Source organism: Passer domesticus, chromosome 5 (genome assembly GCF_036417665.1).
Source record: "Passer domesticus isolate bPasDom1 chromosome 5, bPasDom1.hap1, whole genome shotgun sequence".
In the NCBI taxonomy this organism is placed as follows: domain Eukaryota; kingdom Metazoa; phylum Chordata; class Aves; order Passeriformes; family Passeridae; genus Passer; species Passer domesticus.
In genome coordinates, this window is record NC_087478.1 from 8,479,922 (window position 1) to 8,502,588 (window position 22,667).

Below are 22,667 nucleotides of genomic sequence, written 5' to 3' on the forward strand. Positions count from 1 at the left end.
TACTTTCAATTCCCATATGCACAGCTTTAATTTTTAAATGTAAATTATGAGCAAGAGTTCAACAGTCATCTTTAAAAGAGCAGTATTAAATCTCAGAGATTCTTGACAAAATCATGAGAATTGGCCTCAGTGCAAAAAGTCTATGAAGCATTAACTCTTAAAACAAGAGACTAAACCTTTTCAGTTGGCAGAAATTAAACCTATAGGTGATGTCAGAGCATCAGCTCACTATAAGATACTCCTTTGTATTCATTATTGGAAAGATTCAGCTAATTATAAACGTTCCACTGCATGCGTACTGCCCAGAGCAGAAAAGGATTTTCAATCAGTTACAAAATAGTTGAGTTTCTTTTTATCTACAGATAGATGGTGTACACTTCAGTGTCTTCAGAAAATGTAGACAGAGTTTCTAAGCCAGACAGATATAAACACCAATATATGTGTTTTCTTATTCACCTTTTCTGGTGCACACCATTTTGAGAAAACTTTCATCAGAAAAGTTGTCCAGTTGCAGGTGGAATTGATATAAAGTCCAGGTGAAGGCCAAGAAATCATAGCCTCAAACGCCCTCATTGGGACACCCTCAGATTCTAAGATGGGATTACCTCTTTTCTGGGTAAGGTCCCAGCATCTGAAAGGAATCAGTCTCTGACATTTTTTTTCTTTAAAAAGTCCTAAAAAAATATTTTTGGTGATCATATGGAAAATTTTCAGTCTTGCAGTATAAATCATTTCCCCTTGCATATCTGCTACCAATCTATCATATTCTCCCATGACTGAATATTAGACCCTTTTATTTTACTAAAATGCATGATTCCCAGCTCACCTTTCTTTATGAGAGCACTTCTACTATCTCTCCCATTTCCCATGGAAGTTCAGAAACTCAGAAATATTTGTACCATTTTCACCTCTCCAGAAGATTGTGACCTCCTCTGTAGCATCATTTTGCCACCTGGAACATGGACTTAAAATGTTGACCTTTGTAATTTTCTTTTTTTTGTTATATATAATTCCAGTTAACTGATTTCTTACCAATTCACAAACACTCTAAATAGGAACACATTTTCCCTTTCTCTTTTTCTTCCCATCATTTTAGTCTTCATCACAAATCTCTGAGTGGATTTGCATAAGTGCTGTACTGTCCCTGTACTTTTTCTTCTGCTGTAGGTTTTTATATAATACTTTTTATTCAAACATATCTCTGTGGAGTTTAGCCATACACATCGGTTCAACAGTGCAATTAAATACCAACTTCAGGATGTCTGTTATAGCAGCTTGAGGGAACCAGCATTGCATGAAATAAAGAATAATGGCAGTGCTGAATGAGAGGGAAAATGTAAAGTATGCAATCCAATAAAAAGCAGGTACATTAGTCTGTAAAGATTTCTGGTGGAAGGTTAAAAACTTGGGGGAAAAAAAAGGCATTTAATAGAAAACTCCAGGCAAGAGCCGAAAGGTAAATTGATATTTCTCCAGACTGGCAACTTTAGGAACTATGCCCATATTACCGTAAGATGCTTTCAAGCATCAGTCCTCCACAGACTATAGAACTCTGAATAATACTATGAAATATTCTGCAGAACATTTCTGTTCATCCCTCCTGAGCAAAATTTGGATTAACAGGTTTTTTTTTTAGTTTTGACTGAGCTGATTCCATATTTATCCTAATTAATGGAAAGGATCATCCTCCATTGCTCTGTTGGGCAGATTATGCAGGTAGTAGAATCCCAGTAGAGATTACAAGTATTCATTCTTATGCTAAAATTTCCTAGGTTCTCTACAGCCAGCCCCAAAATGCTCTGATGGTCCTGGAAGACAGATTTGGTTTTCTTTCCTATGTTAGTCACAATGAGCTTTGTTAGAATTATCACAGCTCTTACTGTCACACAGAATAGGCAACATCTCATACTCTTACACTTAGGAGTCCTATTACCAACAATAATTTCAGTAATCATTCTTATTTAATGCAAGAGAAAGAGCATCTCAACAGTGAGCTGCTACCACTGCACCAGGAAAGGTAAAGTATGCAAAAGGAAATCTATTAATATAAGAGCATACCTGTCTTCCACATGAACAGTCAGTGCAGAAGCTTTTGCTCTGGTACCCAAGCTGTGCAGCACACACGGCTGTGCTCTCCAGTGTGTAGCTTCAGGGAGGTATGAGCAAGACTTTAAGCATATTTCACTGAAAGTGCCTCAGAGCTGCAGTATAAATCTGAGGGGGAATCTGGAAATCATGATGTGAGGAGTGAATAGGCTGGTTCTTACCAAAAATTTTCATCTCCAGCTATCGTGATAGTGTGCCTACTAGGTTTACAGCACAAAAGAGTGCTAACATATTGTGTTAGGTTTGGTATGTGTATGGATGTATTTGTGTATACAAATGCCATCTTCCACCTCCTTCTCAAAGAAAGCCTTATTAAGTTACATATGCCACCATGTGTTAAGTAATTTTTTTGTGGGCTATAAATGACTCGGCCAAGCTGTGAAATGAAACAGCTTGTTCCACTGCACTAACAGTGCAGGCTCAGTGCTTATTGTCTGTGCAGTAAATGTTCGATGAGTCACTCTCCAAACGAAGCCACATCATATGTGCTTCTTTACACCAAGTCCTTTTCACTCTGTATACATCCTTGTGATAGGACAGCTTTATGACAAAGAGAAAATATCAAAATATATGATTATGTGCACTTTTAAGACAGAATACAGTGTTATTTTTTTCAGATTGATTACCACTTTTAAAAACTTCAGCCTGTCTAATAAAACTAAGCCTTTATTATATGTTTAGGTAACATCTACTCCTGAACTTAGAATTTTACCTTTGAACTGTATTTATATTTATTTTTTCTAATGAAATAAATTCTGTTAACACATGCATCTAATATTATCCATCTGCCTTTGAAGGTTTTGTTTTGTTTTGTTTTGTTTTCATTAGACTACATGTCCAAAACACTACAAGTAGTGAAAAATCACTGCTTAAACAGCCCTCTGCCAAAGAAATAGGGCAGTTCCTAGGTATTCCTGTTATGCAACACGTTCTTAGGTTTACATTGAAATGCAACATGACTGGTTTTCCTTCTGCCTGACCCAGAAGTTCAGTAGATATTATATAAAAAAACTTTGTTTTCATGTCATTCTTCCCACTTCTGAATGGTCAGCAGGTTTCCTAACAGAAAACTACTTTTGCAAACGCAACCTGCAAACATTTTGGTTTAGCTGTTTTCATTTTTAGCTGTTTCTTTTTTTTTAGGAAATACATTGTTCTTACAACAACTTCTATGCACTCTGTGTATTTTAATTTAGGTTGGTGAATATTTGTTTACATCCCAAGTACAAAATATTCTGTTCAAATTATTTGTCTCTCTTTGGATTCCCAAAAGTAAATACAATAAATGCAAAATCTCCTTGGAAATCTAGTCTTACATCTCCTGATATTATGCTACATAAGACTTCTGAATTATATTTATAATTATCTGATACTATTTATTATATCTTTAAGGACATTTTCCATTATCTCTTGCTACCATCCACGTGACTGATTTTTCTCCCCTTAAAGTGCTTATATTATTTCTATTATACTTTCATCATATTTTAATATAAGACAAATGGACTTTAATCTGTTTCCTAGGATTTCTAGCAATTTAAGCCAGAATGTCTAATTTCTCAAAATCAAGTAGACACACTGAATAAATAAATCTGTTGTGATATTCAATCTTCATATGTAAATTCAGACTGAGAATGTGTAAAATTTTTCATTATTTTGACACAGAAAATGAAGGCTATCTCAGAAGGGATTTTGTGATTTCAGACTGTATTGTTGAACTTTCAAAATCTTGCATATCAAAACCAAAAAAAGATTAAAAATGTCTTTACCATAAGAGGAAAAGTAGCTTAAAATCTGTTATTTTTTATTGAAAACCTAAGCAAATCTAGGAAAATTCTCCCCGTTTTTGTATAGGTAAGACCCATTTTGTGTTCTCACGCTGACATGGGAAAAAAGTGCAGACTCAGTCATCCTACTTTAATAAACTATTTATGCAGTGTTACACAAAGATTATTGTAGCATTGTGCAAATACTTAACTGAACTGTTCTTATGTCAAATTCAGACTTTTGCTGGCAGTTTGCAATTTTTTTTTCTCCCTTTAGCAAAACACTTTCTCCTTGGTAAATCTGCAGTAGAATAAGCTTAAATAGTCAAGATTCAGGTTGCTCTGTATGTAATGCATTCATTTTCTTCTTCTCCCTGTATGAAATTTTTTATACAAAAAGCCAGGGCAAAGTGTGCTTTTCATCATCAAAATTTCAGATGTGCTGTGGCAAGCCATCTTTTATGCAACTGAATCTGCAGCCTCTGATATGTCTCATTATGTAAGATACTAAAATTGTGAAGACTATGAATAGATATTTAGACTTGGGCAGTGATTTATGGTGAGGATGAAAGGGAACAAAGATCGTGAAGAAAGTTTTTCCTTCTGAGATTGCATAGTTTCCCCTTTCAGATTCAGGCTGCACCTATCTTTGAAGTTCAATTAAAATCACAAGAATAATTTCAACTATAATTTTAGCTTTCTTTCAAGTTGTAGCTTTCTCTGAAGTTATAGAAAATTATGGAGCTGTAAATTTTAATTCTGATACTTTTAGCCTAGTTTCATTGGCTAAAAATCTGTTTTCTAAATGAAAGCCATTAAATCGCATCTTCACTAACACTTTTAAAAATGCAGACATTACCCCAAAGGCATTTATCCATCCAAAAAATAAAAGCTTTAAAAGGTACTAATCCTACTGCCTACAAAATTCAGGGAGTTTGCCTTAGACATAAATGTTTCCTTATGATTAACCCTGTCATTAGTTTGTAATTATAAATCAGAAATAAACTTTCAGGAAATCTGATATTTGAAGTGCAGAAAGCATGTTGATAGAATTATCAGTTTAGAACACAAGAATTCCCTTCCACAGAAGGGGAAGATATAAATAAGAGATAACCTAGTGGCATGTACTATGAGTTGTGTAAATATCTTGACTTCCTTCACTTCATTTTCTTTCTCTCTCTAGCTCTAGCTACTACCAGTCAAATGCACACAGGTATCCTGTGTTCATCTTCATTGTTGAAATCAACCTGTGGAGTAATCTCTGATCACCTAAATTTGATATTTACAGGTCTCATTATTTTCCCTCCATTTATTCCAAATATCTCTATGGTACAGGGATAAGTCTGGATATATTATTGGAAAAAAAGTCTTGCTGAAGAATCTTCTGATCCCCTATGCTGTCATTTAGGCTACTGCCTTGGGCAGCATCTGATACTAGTGAAAATCTTTCCTCAGATTCACCTCCTCTAACATTATTCCTTCATCAAATTCTTCCCACCACCTCTCTTTTCCTACAACATTTTAGAAAGTCACACAACAGAAATAAAGCTGGTTGAAAGTTGGTTGGTACATCTTTATTTTTCATATTTGAGCATATTGCGAAGTATCAGTGCTATTTTCCCACACATCACATTACTTCAGATCAAGAATTTTTACATATGGTTTCAATGTATAGTTAGAAGTGAGTTTTGCTTTCATTTAATTTTTTGTTTTGTTTTGTTTTGTGTTTTTCTTTGATGATAAATATAATGATGAATATAACTTTTGATGATGAATAAAATGATGAATATAACTTTTGAAATAGGGGCACAGATAGAATGACCAATAAATGGAACAGAACTTATATTTTTTCTGGAAAATATTCCACATCTAAATAGGCAAAAAACTTTCTCTGTTTTCAAAGTATATTTCATACAACAGGGTTTTTTGTTTACTTAAAGTAAGGATTTGGGCCATACAGGCTATTTTTCTCCACAAGTATATTTAAATTTCTCTCGGCAGTGAGCCTGCTAGGTCTCAGAGTCATATCGTAAACCTGTCAGCTTGTTCATATGCCTGAGCCTCAAACTCAGCCACCCTCAGTGCCCACAGAATTGTAAATTGTGTTTACTGCAAGCAAAGATCTTGAGTTCTGCTCCACTCTCCACTACGCAATTGCATGTGCAAAGACCTTCTTTGCTCATCTCATAAAATACAGCCTGTCCTCAGCAGTGCACAGTGCAAGGTAAGGAGAGGGAAGGAACAAAGAGAGGAGCTCCTTGGGGTCCTGTCTACTCCCACCACAGAGCATCCCTGTTCCCAGAGGGAGCCGTTTATCAGGAGTGGAACTGAGCTTGCTGTCTCAGAGGAGAATGGCTGCCTGCACACAGTGTCCCTGCCTATGTCAAGTAAAGGGACAGAATAAATCATAACAACATCCAGCCCTTCTTTTATAACAGCACATAGACTTTCCACAGGCAGATTAGAGAAAACTCTGAACACATATTAGGGACCCTTAGCAGCTGGAGTTCCTCTTCAGAGCAGAGGTAGATAAATACAACCTTTCTCTGAGCTTCAGTTTGTCCCATGAGCTGTTGATTGCACTGTGAAGAGCAAACTGAGTATGCAGTTGTGAGAGGAGCAAGGAATTTCACAACATATTCAATCTCATATTTATTGAGACAGACCCATGGTAGTAATCCTAACATGTATTTAAAGCACTGTGAGACAGGAGAAAGTAGTAGCTAAAACTGTATTAGATATCTGATTTTTCTTACTGCAGAAAAAAAAAAAAAAAAAAAAAAAAAAAAAAACCAAAAAAAAAAAACAGCCTACAAGAGAAAACTGTGGCAAATTTCATAGACAAAGGAATACATGTGCAAAAGGTAAAAGACAAAAAGAAGGAAATTTAAAAAAAAATCATAAGGACAGAAAATGTTGGAGCCTGTAAACATTGAGAAGTGCTGTTTATAAAGGTTATTCATCATTATTTTGCAGCAGCTTTCCAGTAGCTCCTGCTCCAGCAAGAGGACAAAAGGCATAAATACAAACAGCTGGTACTGCAAGTACCTTGTGTGATGGTAAAAAAAAAAAAAAAAAAAAAAAAAAAAGAGAGAAAGATTTGCTTAAAAAACAGTGGAAGGTTTTTTGGCTGGCATTTTAGCTTCTTGATATATGTATGTTTAAAATTATACTGAATACTTTTGCTTTACCTTCAGCTGGAGTTGTTTAGCTCTAATACTGAAATGCATATACTATATATATACTAGATATAGCCTACTATTTGCAGTAATACTGAATTATTTGTTGCAATAGGATCATGTTATCTTGTTTTTCTGAAGCACAGCTGTCTGCTGGAGGATGAACATCTGATTCTTAAAATAGCGTTAAAGGAATCCAGCAGAAACATGTTTCTTGGTAGAGCAGCACTGTGTTAGACAGAAAATTATGTCTGTACGAGCTTCGTGGGTTACTGTGGAGACATTCTTGACAGTGGCAAGGTCCTCATCAGTCTTGCTAGGACTTTGCGTTTTCTCCTGGGATCACACTCCTAAGTCCTGTCTGTGTTTACACGATCAAAGTCCCTCTCTTCACAGAAAACGCAGTCTCAGTTACTGAACCCAAACAACTCTAAGAGATGCTATTAACTCCATCTCTGAGAGATGAAATCTGAGATCAGAAAGCTACTAAGGAACATTGGTCTTGTGACAGAACGCATCTTTTTTTGTGTTATCTTTCATCATGTCCCATATTTTAAAGCTGTAATTTTGTCCTTTTTTCTAATTCAAATTATCAAGACATGAATTGGAATCTCAGATTACTTAGATTTTATGACATGCTACTATATCTTCTAACTCTCTAAATATTACAGACATATCCTAACATAGCTGAATGCAAAATTTTGTTTATTTGAGAAATACAGCTATGTAGGAGTATTTGATTTATTTTATTCTGGAATATATTATTTCTCATTACACCATGTCAAGGGTAAATATCCAAGTCCAAGTCATTAAATGCCTATGAAACAAACAGTAGTTAAGTACATCCTAAAAATTCCTTTGTTCTATCAGTAAACACTGTACAGAGCCCTCAGAGGTACATTAATTTAATCTCTCAGTGTGTCAAAACAGATAAAGACCTAAAGAGATTATGCATCTCTTCAGTAGGCCAATATTGCTGAGAGCTGTTTAGAAAGATATTCCTCTGATTTAAAATCTTCCACCATTAAGTGCCTGATTCCTGAAGCTCCAGAAAAGCATTTTCTACCTATTTTGTAAACAATAATTTCATCTATAAGCTTCATTTGAAAAGAAAAATGCTGGGAAATATTTGTTAATATTTTTTCCTTGTACTTTTTTAAAGTTCCCCTGCTCTAGCACCCCCCAGTCACTCTTCTGGAACAGGAAAGTCCATACCAATTTATACACAATTATGAAACAAAATGTCAATTTATGTATTTTCCTGATTCTGTTTTTCTGGCCATCTGGCATCTACTCAGGAAATTACTCAAGTATGATGTTTATCAAGTAGCAGCATTTAGGCATCTCTTATTTTAATTTCCAAGTTTAACCTACTCATACATTATCCATCTATGTGAAAATACATAGTCAACATCAGGAAGCAATTCAACTTATTCTAAGATAAAAGTGCAAATAATCTCAGAACTTTACATTTAGACAAATGAACTGAATAAAAATCCTGCCATTCTGCAGTGAGATTTACTTGCTCATTATTATACATTGCTGAATTAGCCTTGATAACACAGAATGATGGGAGGCAGCTACTTCTGTCTTGGGTAATTCTGTTTGACAGCAGGCATTTGATTAAAAAGGAATGGGAGCACAATCCATACTTATCAATCTCTGGAATTGACAACAACAGTGCAGAAGACACATCCTGTGATTTACAACAACAGTCAATTAAAACTAATAGCAATACTAATTAACCTTTCACAATGCAGAGTGTGACAGTTCTAGGAGTAGAACAACATTTTTCGTGCCATCACGACAGGAAATTTAAACTCCTTGCCTTCTCAAATACCTTTTAGCAATTTAGTCAGTAACCACCTCCTTTCAATTGTTAATGAATTACTAATAAATATGGTCCCTTAAAAAAAGGCGTGTAGTCATTAAAAAACAAGTATAAATGTTTTTAATCCTTTGTATAGACATAGATATATTTAAGAATTGGTTGCCTCCAGTTGGCATGTTGCAAATGTGAACACAATGATACTGTGCTTGTCTTCTTGATGTATATCAGTAAGTATGTGTTTAATACATATGAAACAGGTAAAATATCACACTAATTTAGCTTAAATATCTCTCATCATTTTCCATTTTTACTCTAGATATGGTTGTAGAACATCTCTTTTTCACTCCTAGTTTCCTAAGCTAAATTAGACAGTCATTTTTTAGTGCTTTACTATATGGTTCCTTGCCACTGTGATAATCCTGGTCTGCACCTCTTTCATCTGAGAAGATAATTTTTATTGAAGGAAACGTTACTACTCAAGTTAAAAATTGTTTTGCACCTCTTTGGGAAACCATATTAGTACTTCCTTAAAAAGATATGCAATATTACTTTTTCAGAGTTGAATTGTAGCATTTATTGTCATCCAACATATGAAAATACCTGCAATCAGTTCCATTCTCACATCACTTATGACTGATGTTTTCTAAACTTATATAAGAAGGCAAAAGATTGTGATTGGGTGCTGTATATTTTGATTTATTTCCACCAATGCAATGCTAGAGGTCCTGTGCATGCAATCCCATGACACCCTGAGGAAGTTTATTTCTGTCACACCAAACATGACATTCATGACACATTCATGTCCATCTCAGCCCACCGTGAACTCCCACCAGCTCTAAGATGGTTCACTCTTAATCATTCCCTTCATCACTGTATCTCTCATTTTCATTTAAAGAATCAACTCCACCAAACAAGGCACATATGCTCCATTTTAGCACACCCACCAAAGGAAAGATTTATGGAACTTATATATGAGCAAGGGGAAAAAGCTGAGCAATAGAAGGAATAGGAATGCCTTCTGAGTCTACAAAACTCTGGTGGGTTCTGAAGTGGTGATTTATTTTAGTGCAATGTTTCATAAGCCTGGTGTTAAGGCTCCTTCACTCATGCTGTGGGAGAAATGAAAATTAGTGTGGAAGCACAATAAAGCTATTATCCTTCATGTGTTTGCAGCTGTAGATCATTGTTTTCCTCACAATGTTTAAATGGTGAAGCAGGATTGTCTGTCCTAAAGAGTATCTGGCGATGTAGAATAGTCCATGGAAAATTTCCAGATGTTGAGAAATGGTGTTGGAATATTTAAATATAACTTGCTGGAAGGATATATCCTTTTTTCTGGTTCACAACATCACAAGTGTCATCCAAACCACCTCATCTCATCTTAAGCTTAAATGACACCTGAATGAAAAAGGAGGCACTAAGGCCATCAAGATGGGCTCCATCCATGGATTCCCTGCTGGGCTTTTTTTTCTTGTTTCTGGGAGTGCAAGAACCAATACTGATCAGAAATCAGAAAACCAATCCTGATCAGAAATCAGAAATTCAGATTTAAACACCTTTCAGGTGTGCCATGTCTTCATCTGTGGTTTGAGAATTTTATTTACAAAGAAAAGAAGACATTATACTTTTATCTTGTATCTCTTTCAAGTAATTCAAAATCCATAGTTTAACCAAGATGGGCCCAATGGAAACTCAACTCTTTTCAGGGAAAGGGCATTATAACAACAGGGATGTAATGAACAATAACAGGGATATTGTTGGCTATTCCTTCTTTGATCCCAGATATAAATGATCTCTTCTGTTGGTATCACAAAATGAAGACTTCATTATCTTTGCACAACCATCTAGAAGGAAAAGATGATATTACTGCATGTTCAAACCTATAGGAATGGTTTTTTGATTATTAAATATTGTGAAAGAATCACTTGCCTCATAACGAACCCTCTCACACCTTAGAAACAATAGCAGAAGTACTGGCTCAGCTGAAGTTGAATTACAAATTTATTAGGGACTGTAACTAAATTAAATTCTAGCTTTGGTTTGTGAGGAGAGTTGGGGGCCAGTTTGTAGCTGTGATTATTTGTTATTACACTTTTACTCATGATCCCTTAAACTATTTTAAGTAGAAAAAAGATAGAATTGACATCTGTGAAAGAGAAGCTCTCATTTTTAGAGGGTGTTATTCAAATTTGATCATACATTTGTGATACAAGAAGTAATCCTTACATGCCACTTGCAACTTAAAACTCTTTAATTGAGAACCTTCTCCAGAGGTATCATAATTGTTTACATTCTGCAGAGTTTCTTTGCACCTTACAGCATCTTTGCACAAGATTCTCAAATATCCAGTAAAGTGTTAAATCCTGCTGGCACCAGAAACTATGTAATAAAGAATCCCAGCTGCTTTATGCTTTGATTTCTTTTGAACTAATGTCTAAAGCTAAGAGAAAGGTGGAATAATATTTTCAGTAGCGGGACAATAGATTTAGAAGCACAACCCCCGCTATGAGATGATGTTAGTATGGAGAGGATTGAGCTGGGGATGCTCTGCTCCCACCCCCCAGGCACTTAGGAAATACAGCCCTGCTCCTCTCTGCCTGGCTTCTGTAAAGGCTTGTGGGAGGACAGGCAGAGGAAAGGCAAAAGAGCTTTGTCTGCATTTCCTTCTGTGCCTTCTCTCCATCTCTGAACTGATTTAGAGAGAAATTCATAAAATGTAGAAATAATGGCTCGTATTTCTACCCTCATAAGCAGAGAAATTACCTTTAATTTTAAAGGTCACTCTAAGCCCTTTCCTTTAAACTGTGTGAATGATATTGCTCCATGTATATAGGAAGGTGAAATAAAATGCTGATTTCACCAGCCTTACTTCATTGCCTTTGAATTTCTTACTTTTAGCACTCTATTGTAAGTTCTCTTTCTTCTTTTCTTGCCTTTTTTTTTCTTTTTTAAATGAGATAACTTCAGAGTCTTGTAGTAAATGTTTCTGGAAAGGTGAATTGCAGTGACCATTATGTGACTTGTAATAAGGCCTAGAGAAATTTCTATTCTTGGGAAAAAAGCTCAACTGAGGCAAATACATTCTGAAGCACATAATCTAGTTATACAAGTGTATGGCATGTGCCTACGATTTTCTCATCCAAGCTATACATTTTCCTTACATTTCTGACCTAAAACTATGATCTATAATTATAGCTATAAAAACTATAAGGAGAAAAAAAAAAAAAAAAACAACAAAATAAAACTAAAGTAAGCAAATAAAAATAAAACAAAACCAAACCAACAAACAAAAAAGCTACAACAAAACAGAAAAGACCTATAAAATTTTACTTCTCTCCAAGTTAGAAAGATACATTTGGTTTCCTTTCACATTAATGAGGGTTGCTTTTCTGCTTTTCCAGGTAAAACACAAGTTATGGGTGAAATCAAGATTGCATTAAAGAAGGAAATGAAGACAGATGGAGAACAACTGATTGTAGAAATCCTTCAGTGCAGGAATATCACATACAAATTTAAATCTCCAGATCATCTTCCAGGTATGACTAAGAAAACAACTTCATGATCCTTTGAAAACATGAAGTAAGTTGTATCTCAAGTCATTTAACATCATCACTAAAATGGAAAACAAAATTGTTTCTTAGCCAGGCTGACATATTCTACAGGATTTTTTTGAAGTACGTACTTTCTCCTATGAACAAATTTAATGAAAGTAAAAACATTTTGCAAAAGCAAATTAACTCTCAGAAGCTGATCTTCTTTTTAGTTTACTTTTTATTTTTAAAAATTAATTCATTTTTAAATTTAGTAAAAATTATAAATCCTTAGGTTATCAAAGAATGGGTATAACTAGTAAAGGATTGTATTTTGCTGAAAAAGCTTTTGAAAAACAAAAATATCATGTTCATAATGATATTTTCATACATAGATAAAGATATCAATGTATTTTTTTCATTTAATGACAGTATTATAAACACAAAATAATTCCTTTGGATTTAGTGAGATGGGATGTGGGATTCACATTTTACACCATATGAATGAGAACAGAATATGACTTGGTAAAATATAATTTTTTTCACAAAAATTCCCCTCTGCTGAAACCATTAACAACAAAGATCATTTAAAAGCTTCTGTGTTTAACTCATTGAACTATTCTTCCCCAGACCTGTATGTGAAGCTGTATGTTGTCAATATCTCTACCCAAAAGAGAGTAATTAAGAAGAAAACCAGGGTATGCAGGCATGACCGAGAGCCTTCGTTCAATGAAACATTTAGATTTAGCTTGAGTCCTGCTGGGCATTCTCTTCAGGTAATTCTGCATTTTATTAAATCCTGATTTTTGATGTTGTCTGTGCAGTGCTATGGGCATTTGAGCTCAATCTACTACCTCATTTGTTTGCTGAAAAGAGAAAACTACAAATAAATTAACACAGTTATATAATAATGAAAATATCAGGCTAGAGGAAACATTAAAAGATGGATTGCTCCATCACAACACACTGAGGAGGGTATTTATACATCAGGCCTGAAAATTTTAGGCTTGATCTGTTCTTAAAATCCCCCAGAGAAGGGAGTTATACATGCCTTCCAAGAATACTTTTCTATGTATTTAGAACGTTTAGTTCAATATCAAAATCAAATATGTAATATTTTTAAATTAAGCTCACTTATCCTTAAGTATCCTTACAAATTACAGAGGAAAACTGATTTACCTTCTTTTTAGTTAAAAAAAGAGATAGGGTTTACAGTGAAAGGCTCTTATCTTACGTCTCCTCTCTATTTTCCAGGCTGAGTCAACCAAATTTCTTTGTTATGTCCTTTTACCTAAATGCTTAAACATTTTATCATTCTCTCAACTTCTCCAACTTCTTTAAAAGTTGTGGTACCTAGAACTTGACACAATAGTCATAATCTTAGGTGCTGAGAACTAATGATTATGCCAAGCCAGATATTCCCTGGTACATTTGTAATGGAGTTGACCTTTTGTCAGTCTGTGGCACATCAAATCATGCATGGAACTGGTTCAAGAATAGTCCCCCTCCTGTGTTTTAGTTGCTTAGACAGGTTTGGTCATGTGGCCAGACTTGGGGTTTTTTAGACAGGTTGGATTCAGTTTCTCTACCTTCATATATTTTTATGTTAGGAGATAACAAGTATAACTCATATATTCAGACTTCCCCCAGTCAGTGGAGAGGGATAAGCAATTAAAGAGGTATCTGCATGCCAACCTTAAAAGTCAGTGGAAGGCATTGTTGGGCATATCAGCATCCAGTAATGAACTTTTAAATCTGTCAGACCAACCTGAATAAGACAGATACATTGAGGTGACTAAAGTTAGTCTGTATTATCGAAGTGCCAACATTATGCTTATTGTTAGTATCATTAACATTACAGTCAAAATTGATGTTACTTACAAAACAAGACCACCCCCCTCCCACCCCTGCACCCTCCCCCTCAAAATAGACACTGTTTTTCCTGTGTTAAGGTGTCCTAACATCTTACTGTTTCAATAGACTAAAGAAAAGGCTATTTAAGCTATTTAAGAATTGACATTTTCTGGGAAAAGCCGAAGTGGTCAATAAAGTCTTGCCAAAGTTTAAGAGCTCCCATAAAATTTTGCTTTTGAAGCGGAAACCATAAAGGGTAAAGAGTAAATAAGAATTCATAGAGTCCTATGGAAAAATAATCTATGAGGTTTTGAGGAGGAAGACAGAGAGTGACATACCATTGGGAGAAATTTTCTCACCCAAAGGGTGGCTGGGCACTGGAACAGGTTACCCAGGGAAGTGGTCATGGCACCAACCCTGACAGAGTTCAAGAAACATTTGGACAACACTCTCAGGTACATGGTGCAATTATTGTGGTGCCCTGCACAAGGACAAGAGTTTGACTCAATGATCCTGATTGATGTCTTTAAACTCAATATATTCTAAATTCTATTAATTCACCATGATATGTGCTAATGCTATACACCAGAGCTAAGAATGAGAATGAAGGTCATAAAAATATTCTGTAAAAGTATCAAGGAAAAAGTTTAAAACAAAGAAAAAGTGTTTCTGCTTCATGAGAATTGGAGTTTGAGCTGTAAAATGTATTGCCTTTATGTATAGAAAGTGCTAAATAATTTCAAAGAAAATGTACCTGGGGAAAATAATAGGAGAAATTTACAGATGAAAGACATCAAATTCTGTTAAATACAAACTCACTGCCTGTGAGTCAGGATGGTCCACAGGCCTTAGTAGGTATTTTGAGTGAGTGTAACTACTTAACTGCTTTGTCCTTATATTCTGCCTTATACACTGCTCTCTGCACTTTTGCAAGCAAAATATTTTTTTTTCTGGAGAGAGCTTTAATCTGACTCAGTGTTTTTATGCGCTCTTCAAGCTCAACAGTCTATTTGTTCCTATGACAAAGCATGAACCTGGATGATTTGAATGCTGAATTTGAGTGATGAACATTTAGGGTCAAAGAGATGAACACATTCCAAAGAGATCTAGGGGAGAGGGAAATTAAACAACCCAGAATTTACAGAAAAAAATGGAACTGGAAGATGATGGGAGAAAATAAGATCAGAGAGAAGGAGTAAGACGAGGTCAAATATGATGATAATGAAAGGTACAATGTAAAGAGCAATGAGAACCAACCAGAGGCAGAAATTAAGACAAGAGTCTGCAGTCTAAAAATCAGCAGCAATAGCTGTGAATATTTGCCATAAAAAATGGGGTCATGTGCTGTTGAGGAAAAATAAAAAAGAAAAAAAACACCTAAAATTAAGAAAAACTTTAATTGTCTGGTACAGAGTATTGGGAATAAAAAAGAAACAAAATTCCTGGGGCTTGGAAACTAAGTTGAGCTGATCCAGAATATGAGGACTGGAATTTAAGGCCTGGAACACAAAGGAAACAAGGATAAGAGACAGAAAAGCTAGAGAAGATAGATCCTAGGGTTCCATCTGGGAGGAGTAGGGAGAAGGATCAAAAACAGAACTAATGAAAAATTGGATAATTTCTTTCAGTCCAAAAGATGTTAATTGCCTCAGAATTAAAACATTCTGTGGAAAACATTTTGACAGTTTTCTGACAAGCACTTTCCTCAGCCCCTGGCAGTTTTTTCCTCGCTTCTCTGATTTCCCCGTTCCTTGGCAACTCACCTGGGACACTTCTAGAAAGCACTAAGCTTCTGGCTCCTGGCTCACTGCAATTAGAAATACATAATGTCCTATGCAAAGCTAATCAGAAAAACCCAGAAAAACAAATTTCACAGATGTTCTGGTTTGGTTTTCCAGCTTCTGGGCAGTGCCTTCTTCAGCAAACACCAAAACTAAGGACCTAGAAAGCCATCAGCAGTGGAGCGGGCTGCCTATTTTCCTCAAGGACACGTTTTCTGATGAATGGAATTTCCTATTAGTTCAGTGCCTAAGAGTTTTCCCTTCTCAAATCTTTTGACTAGTAGCCATTAGGTATCTAAACTGTTCAGGTTTCCAGCTGATATCAAAAGTGGACAAGGAAGTAGGAAGCCTACTCAGAAAAACAGTTGCAAATGTATTCCCTTTTGAAATTTATTTTAAACTTTATTTGTAATGTAAAGTTTGCATTTTTTACATTGCTTTCCAAAACAGAATGGAAACTTTTGGTAAATGGTGAAGTTCTTGATTACAGGAAATTCTAATTCTTCGACGGACCTGTTACATTTCTACTGTCATGTGGTTTCAGCAGAGTACAAAACCCTTGTGTTCTGTCATTTTTCTTCTAGCATAGATCTTTGAAACCAAGTAACAAAATGTTCATTTTTCTCTCTTGCTGGTTCACATAGAGAGTGATAGCCTCCTCCTGTTATCAGTTACTTCCTTTGCTTGTTGAGATCTGCTCAGCAACTGAATATTACAAACCTGCTGCTAATGCTGTCATGGAGATGCAAATCTTCATTATTTCTTTCATTTTTTTAAAAACTTAGAGGAGTTTTTAAAAAAAGTAAAAAAACAAAACCAAAAAAATCCTTCACATTGTGCTTGCTAATTTAGTTACTTAAGAATTAAGAAATGCTACAATGTTTCTGAATATGTGACTATGACTCATGCTATGAATTATACATATTATCAAATGCATTCTCTTAGAAACATGCATAATGAACCTATAGATCTACAGAATGAGCCAAGGCCTTCAGAAAAGTATATTGTTTGCATGGCACAAGCCTCTTTAGCTGGAAAATATGGTTGGATGACATTTCATAGAAAGCCTTGTACATCCAGCCCTGTTAAGTCCAGACTTAACAAGAGCTGCTACTTCCTTTGTACAAAGCTTTATCTTGTAACTTAAAACTTGACCTTATGCTCATTTTTGGAAACCAGCAGGTGAACAAATTGCTCATTAGCATTCAAGATTGTCATCTTCTAATTGCTGCGTCCCATAATAAGGAAACAGAAGCAGGAGAAGATTCAATTTTCACAGGGCTTTCTGTGAAAGTAAAGGTGACTTTAAAAAGTGATGGTCAATGTTTCTTTTCTGTGCATAGCATATTTGAGCTCAACATTCCTGAATCTTTCATATATTGCTAGTATTATGTTACTGTGCACATTGATGATGATGATGATTATTATTATTATTTTCACAGATTCTGCTTGTCTCCAATGGAGGGAAGTTTATGAAAAAGACACTGATTGGGGAAGCTTATATCTGGCTTGACAAAGTGGATCTAAGGAAAAGAATAGTAAACTGGCACAAACTGTTGGTCAGCTCCACACAAACACACTGAGCAGAGCTGTCTGCTTAGGGCACAAAACATGCAGAGTCTGCTCTAAACAGAATCACTTCAAGAATATAGTTTGATATCATTGTGTTTAGCTAGTCTTTCAGATTACAAGTAGAAAAGAGCAGTCTCTGGGCTACAAAGCACACTTAAATGAGGGCTAGTACACTTATTTTTGCTGCAAAACACAGCAAAAGGAGAAGAAAATCTGGGCCCAGAAGTTAAAGTGAGGCTGTTTGAAACGAAGACTGATATGAGGGCTCCATGTTGTTGGACTCTTTGTGAAGAGAGTAACTGTGAAGGAAATGAAGAAGGCTGGAGGCAGGTGCTAACACAGAGCTCAGCTGCAGCTGGAGGTAGTGTGATGAGAAGCACAGTCTGGTTTTCTGTGCAACCAGAAGGAGATAATTTTATGCAAAACCACCTAGGGTGACTGACTTTCCTAAATCTCACTTATTAAAAGTGTAAAACTTGCTCCTCTGCACCTTAGGATCTCCGATAATTTGCTATAGTGAGATTATGCCACTTGACACAAACTGAAAGGTGTTTGCAAGAGTGGTAATGTTATTTTACATTACTTTTTTCCTTCTTTCTTTTTCCTTCAAAAACTAGGCTGTGGAGAATCAAATCTGATTGTTTTATTTGTTTCTGTTAACAGTGGATATAAACCACTCTCCTAGAATGTGATGAATAAAATTATATAAATGGTCTGTAACTTGGGATGTGGTTTTAAAGAGAAAGGACAGGTTATAAACTACACTACATCAGAAAGATAAAATGCTGTTTCAATGTCAGTGACACTGTGTTTCACCCCACCCTTTGAGTAGAAGGTCCGAGTTTGAGATTGAAGGGACTTAAGCACTGGGGCTGATGCAGTTATTTCAACCAGTCCTCACATTTTTCAGCAACCAGTCTTGCTCTGCAGAAGGACTATGAATGAATTCTAGGCTATTTTGTGGGCACTTGGGAGCAGCAGCCCCATCATGCCAACAGTGACCCTCTCTATGCAGGGCTCTGTATCAACACTAGTGACACACTTGAAATCTAAGGGGAAGAGACAGCAGTTCCTGATTGGATGCTGCTGCATCAGAATGAAAAATATCCACTTGCTATCTCAGGTGAATGTCTGAGTATAATCCACTCAACAGCATGGCTTCTCGGTTAGGAAAGAAGTAAATAAGAATGTAACTTGCAACTTTGAAGTCTGTGTCAGCACTTCCAAGCATCAAGTCCTTCTTTCAGGGCTTTGAAGCCAAGCAGTTAGTTCAGTTGGGAAGAACCTACTGCCTGGCATGGCTTAGGCTGGTTGCTGTATTTTCCCTTGTACCATGTTTGAAGAAAGGAGAACTTTTTCTCTCATTCCTAAAAATACAGCAAGTTTGTTAAAACCCAAGAATCAATGGTACTAACTCCCGTGTTACTCAGAAGTCATTTAATGTTTCACAGCTTCAATAAAAAGTAGCTCCCCTGGAAATATGATCTCATGACCTTTGCATACTTAAAAAGAAAATGAACAAATTTCTGCATGTCAGATATTTATTTTCCTGGTCCAAAAAACACTTTCCAGTTTTCATTAAATTATTTGATATACATTGTCTTATATTTTCTGGATATATGTAATACACTTCCACAGGTTGTGCAAGACCAGCTGAAAATATTCTTCTGGAAAATATTATATGCTTTGAAAACCCAAAGGAAAAATAAAGTTTAGGTTATTAAGCAACTGGATTGACTGTGAAAAAGCTACACCATTTAATCTGGTGACACTCCCACATATAGTTTTTTGTTTATGTTTATCAGCTTAAAATATCAGCATGGAACAAGAATATAAGAAGAAAAATAAAAATTATATTCATTCTACACACACTAAGGAAACTCCTGGTGTTCATAACCTTCTGGTAGCCTGCTTAACTTGCAAGCAGAGCAATCTTACCAAAATCTTATTAGCTGTCTTAAAAACACAACATCACTGACAGTGGAAGTAGGGTGTGTGCTTCAATGTTGAATTTTATGCTTTCACCAGTATATGTATACCCTACCTCTCATATATTTTAAGAACAGTCCTCTGGAGTTATTGTAAAAATTCTGTGTTTTGATGTTGTATATGTTTTTATAAGAAAATGCTTCAAAGAAAAACCCCCGACTGAAACAAAAAATCCTCTGTGGATTGACATATGTGTTGCTCTCTTGATGGGTTATCTTGCATTCCTGATGACTATACTGTGTTTGTACTTTGAAAAAAAAAAGATCTGCAAAAAAAAAAATCTGTGTGAAGTGCAAGCCATGAGGTGTGCAGTTTTGTGCAAACTGCTGGTGATTTTGCTCTCGCTAAGATTTGCTACAAAGGCAGCAAGTCACACTGGTAGTTGCTATGGAGATTTCTGAGAGGAAGGAGCAGTCTCTGGCTGCCTGACTGGAAGCCTGTAATCATCATCTGTAACTGAGGACGTGGCCAGGCATGCTTTGCTCTCACACCTGTACAAATGTGGCCAATATTTTATTCAATACTTTTGTTGAGTGCAGCTGTAGGGGACAGCTGCCTTTGAGGCTAATCAGCTGTCGGCAACTGGTTTAATTCAATCTTTGGTTCTCTGAGCAACACCCAAAAATGTTTCTGCATGTTGAAATGGCAGTGTTGGACTCCTGTCGTGAAACACAAAGAGTAGAGTTTGTGAGGAACGTGGCACTGCCTTGGACAGCAGCAGCAAGGATGGGGCTCCTTCGGGGTGGGCGTGTGTCACACCTGGGCACACACTCAGCTCTCTGAGGCAGCATCATGAAGAGGTCAGAGAATGCCACCAAAGTGTGCCAAGTTCCTTTTTTTGACCAAATTTCTAGGTTATACTGAAATCACTCTATGCAACACAGATTCATGTTTGAATGCATAGTTTCTTTTTTTGTTGTTTGTTTGTTTGTTTGATGAATGAAGTCAGGAAAAACTCTCACAACAATGTTTTTAAAAAAAACAAACCAATCAAACAAGGACTATTAGTATTTTTTTACTGTTTTTGTATATATCTCAGTATTTTTTTTTTCTTTTCCTTCATTAATTTTTGTTTATTTTATCAGGCCAAACATGCTTAGATGTGGCAACAGCTTTTATAATTTCTGAGTGATTGATTATTAATGAGTTCACATATTTCTAGGATTGCTTTGAAGATACATATTGCAGGGAAGCAATAGCAGAGGCATTTAACTCTTTTACTTCATAAATCTTCTAAGAAAACAGAAATTGAAGTTGGTTCTTAGTTCAAGCCTTGTAGAGTGGAAACAAGCTGAAAAATGAGCAAAAGCACAGTGTGTCTGTTTACAAATGACAGGGATTTATAACATTATCATTGTTATTAGTATGCATAAAATGAGCAGCAGCCTTTTCTTTTTTCCCAGTTTAAAACGAGACATGAGAGTTACTATGATGAATGTTGAGCTAATTCTTTATCATTACACTTTAAAGGGATAGTATCCAGGGGCAATGAGTGCTGCTTCTTTATTATAACCCACAGTTTTACATTACATGGATCCTTTATGGAAGAACCAAAAACCAATTTAAGTCAGTAACCAATCTGCTGACTTGAACTGGCTTTAAATCTAGACCTAGGAAACATTTGAGTTATTTTTCTGGATGCTGGATGTTTGCATGGCTATGTTGTGGAATATGGTAGCTGGTAACCAGCTGATATTGATTCATACTTTGAGAATGATGATGAAGAAAAAGAAGACATCTATTATATTGTAAGCTAGTGTGAGCCCAATAGAGATTATTTAATTAGGATTTAGTTTCATGGAGATATCATAAAGATGTTAATAGTATTTTTTTAAATTATTATTTGAATCATAACTGACACTATTTTTAACTAGTTTATTTTCATTGCTACGATGTTGAATGTCCCAGATTCATTATTTGAGTATATATCTAGATATGTACATACCTATGTGAATAGCAGAGAAAATTTGTGTGAGTGTAACTTATAAAGGTAATTAAACAGAGAGAAAATTTAGCATAAGTATCCACCTACATTATATTTAAACTCTAGTCCTACATGCCCTGTGAATTTTCTGTGCACCTGGCATGTAGGATGAATTGCTCTTTATAAATACATATTGACTTTAGAAGGAAAATAGGAAGAATAGGTGAAACCGGATACTCTCTCTTTAAATCATAAGAAACATTTTAATGTTTTCTATATGTTCTGTTTTATTCTTTTGAAAAAATTATTAAGCAAATATATTGATGAGCTCAAAAGTTATAATATATATAGATATCCATAATTAAAACTAGATGATTTGACAAGAGTCATTTTATTAATTTGTTACCCTGTAAATAAATATACACTTTTGTAAAACAAACTGAGTTTAAATTATTAATTCCATTTGACATCCAAGCATGTGAGTGTGTCCTTATTTGATTGTATCTTATAGATGTTCAGTGATGTGCTCAGGTGCTCAACAATGGCTGACTAACGTGTGTGCTGTCATGCTACAGACAACGTGTACAGCAGACACAATGTTTAAAAAAATCCAAAAAACACCAAAAAAAAAAACCCTGCAAAAAAAAAACAACAAAAAAAGAAGATTAGTCCTTGGACAAATGTAATGTTTCCACAGTGAATGTTGCATGCATAGGTGGTGGTTTGTTGGTATTCATTTCGTTTTGACTTTCTTTTAATTTTCATTTTCCTTCCAGAATTATCAGGAAAAATGAAAACAAAACAGACTTGTTCTAAAAGTTGTAAAAACTGAAACAAAAGCAGTATGAGATTGTATAAAAATGCTTGTAAATCTGTCCCAGTTTTCACTTTATGTATAAATCCATGCCATGGTTTTGTGATTGTATACAGGATGTATCTTGAGAACTTATGCAAATTGTGCTCTATAAAGGCTGTTATCCCAGTCTGACAAATAAATATTTAAAATATGTGGTTTGGTTTCTTCTTCCTAATTAACATGAAAACCTATTTTGCTGGTTTATATTTCCCATTTGTTGACCACAGTGGTTTTATGGTGCTTCTGTACACACTGCCTACACTCTACTGTCCTATTTCAGCT

General features: G+C 35.4%; 1 protein-coding gene across 8 annotated transcripts in view; it reads left to right on the forward strand.

Annotated features, from left to right (window-relative positions):
- PCLO (piccolo presynaptic cytomatrix protein) overlaps positions 1–22,538 on the forward strand; it is a 322,004-nt gene extending 299,466 nt beyond the window's left edge. For all 8 annotated transcript variants that reach the window (XM_064421865.1, XM_064421866.1, XM_064421869.1 and 5 more), the window contains 3 exons: positions 12,281–12,415; positions 13,040–13,185; positions 17,487–22,538. In XM_064421865.1, coding sequence (XP_064277935.1) covers positions 12,281–12,415; positions 13,040–13,185; positions 17,487–17,627 — 422 coding nt within the window. In that variant the 3' untranslated portion in view covers positions 17,628–22,538. The remainder of the gene's footprint in view (positions 1–12,280; positions 12,416–13,039; positions 13,186–17,486) is intronic.
- Positions 22,539–22,667: the final 129 nt, after the last annotated feature.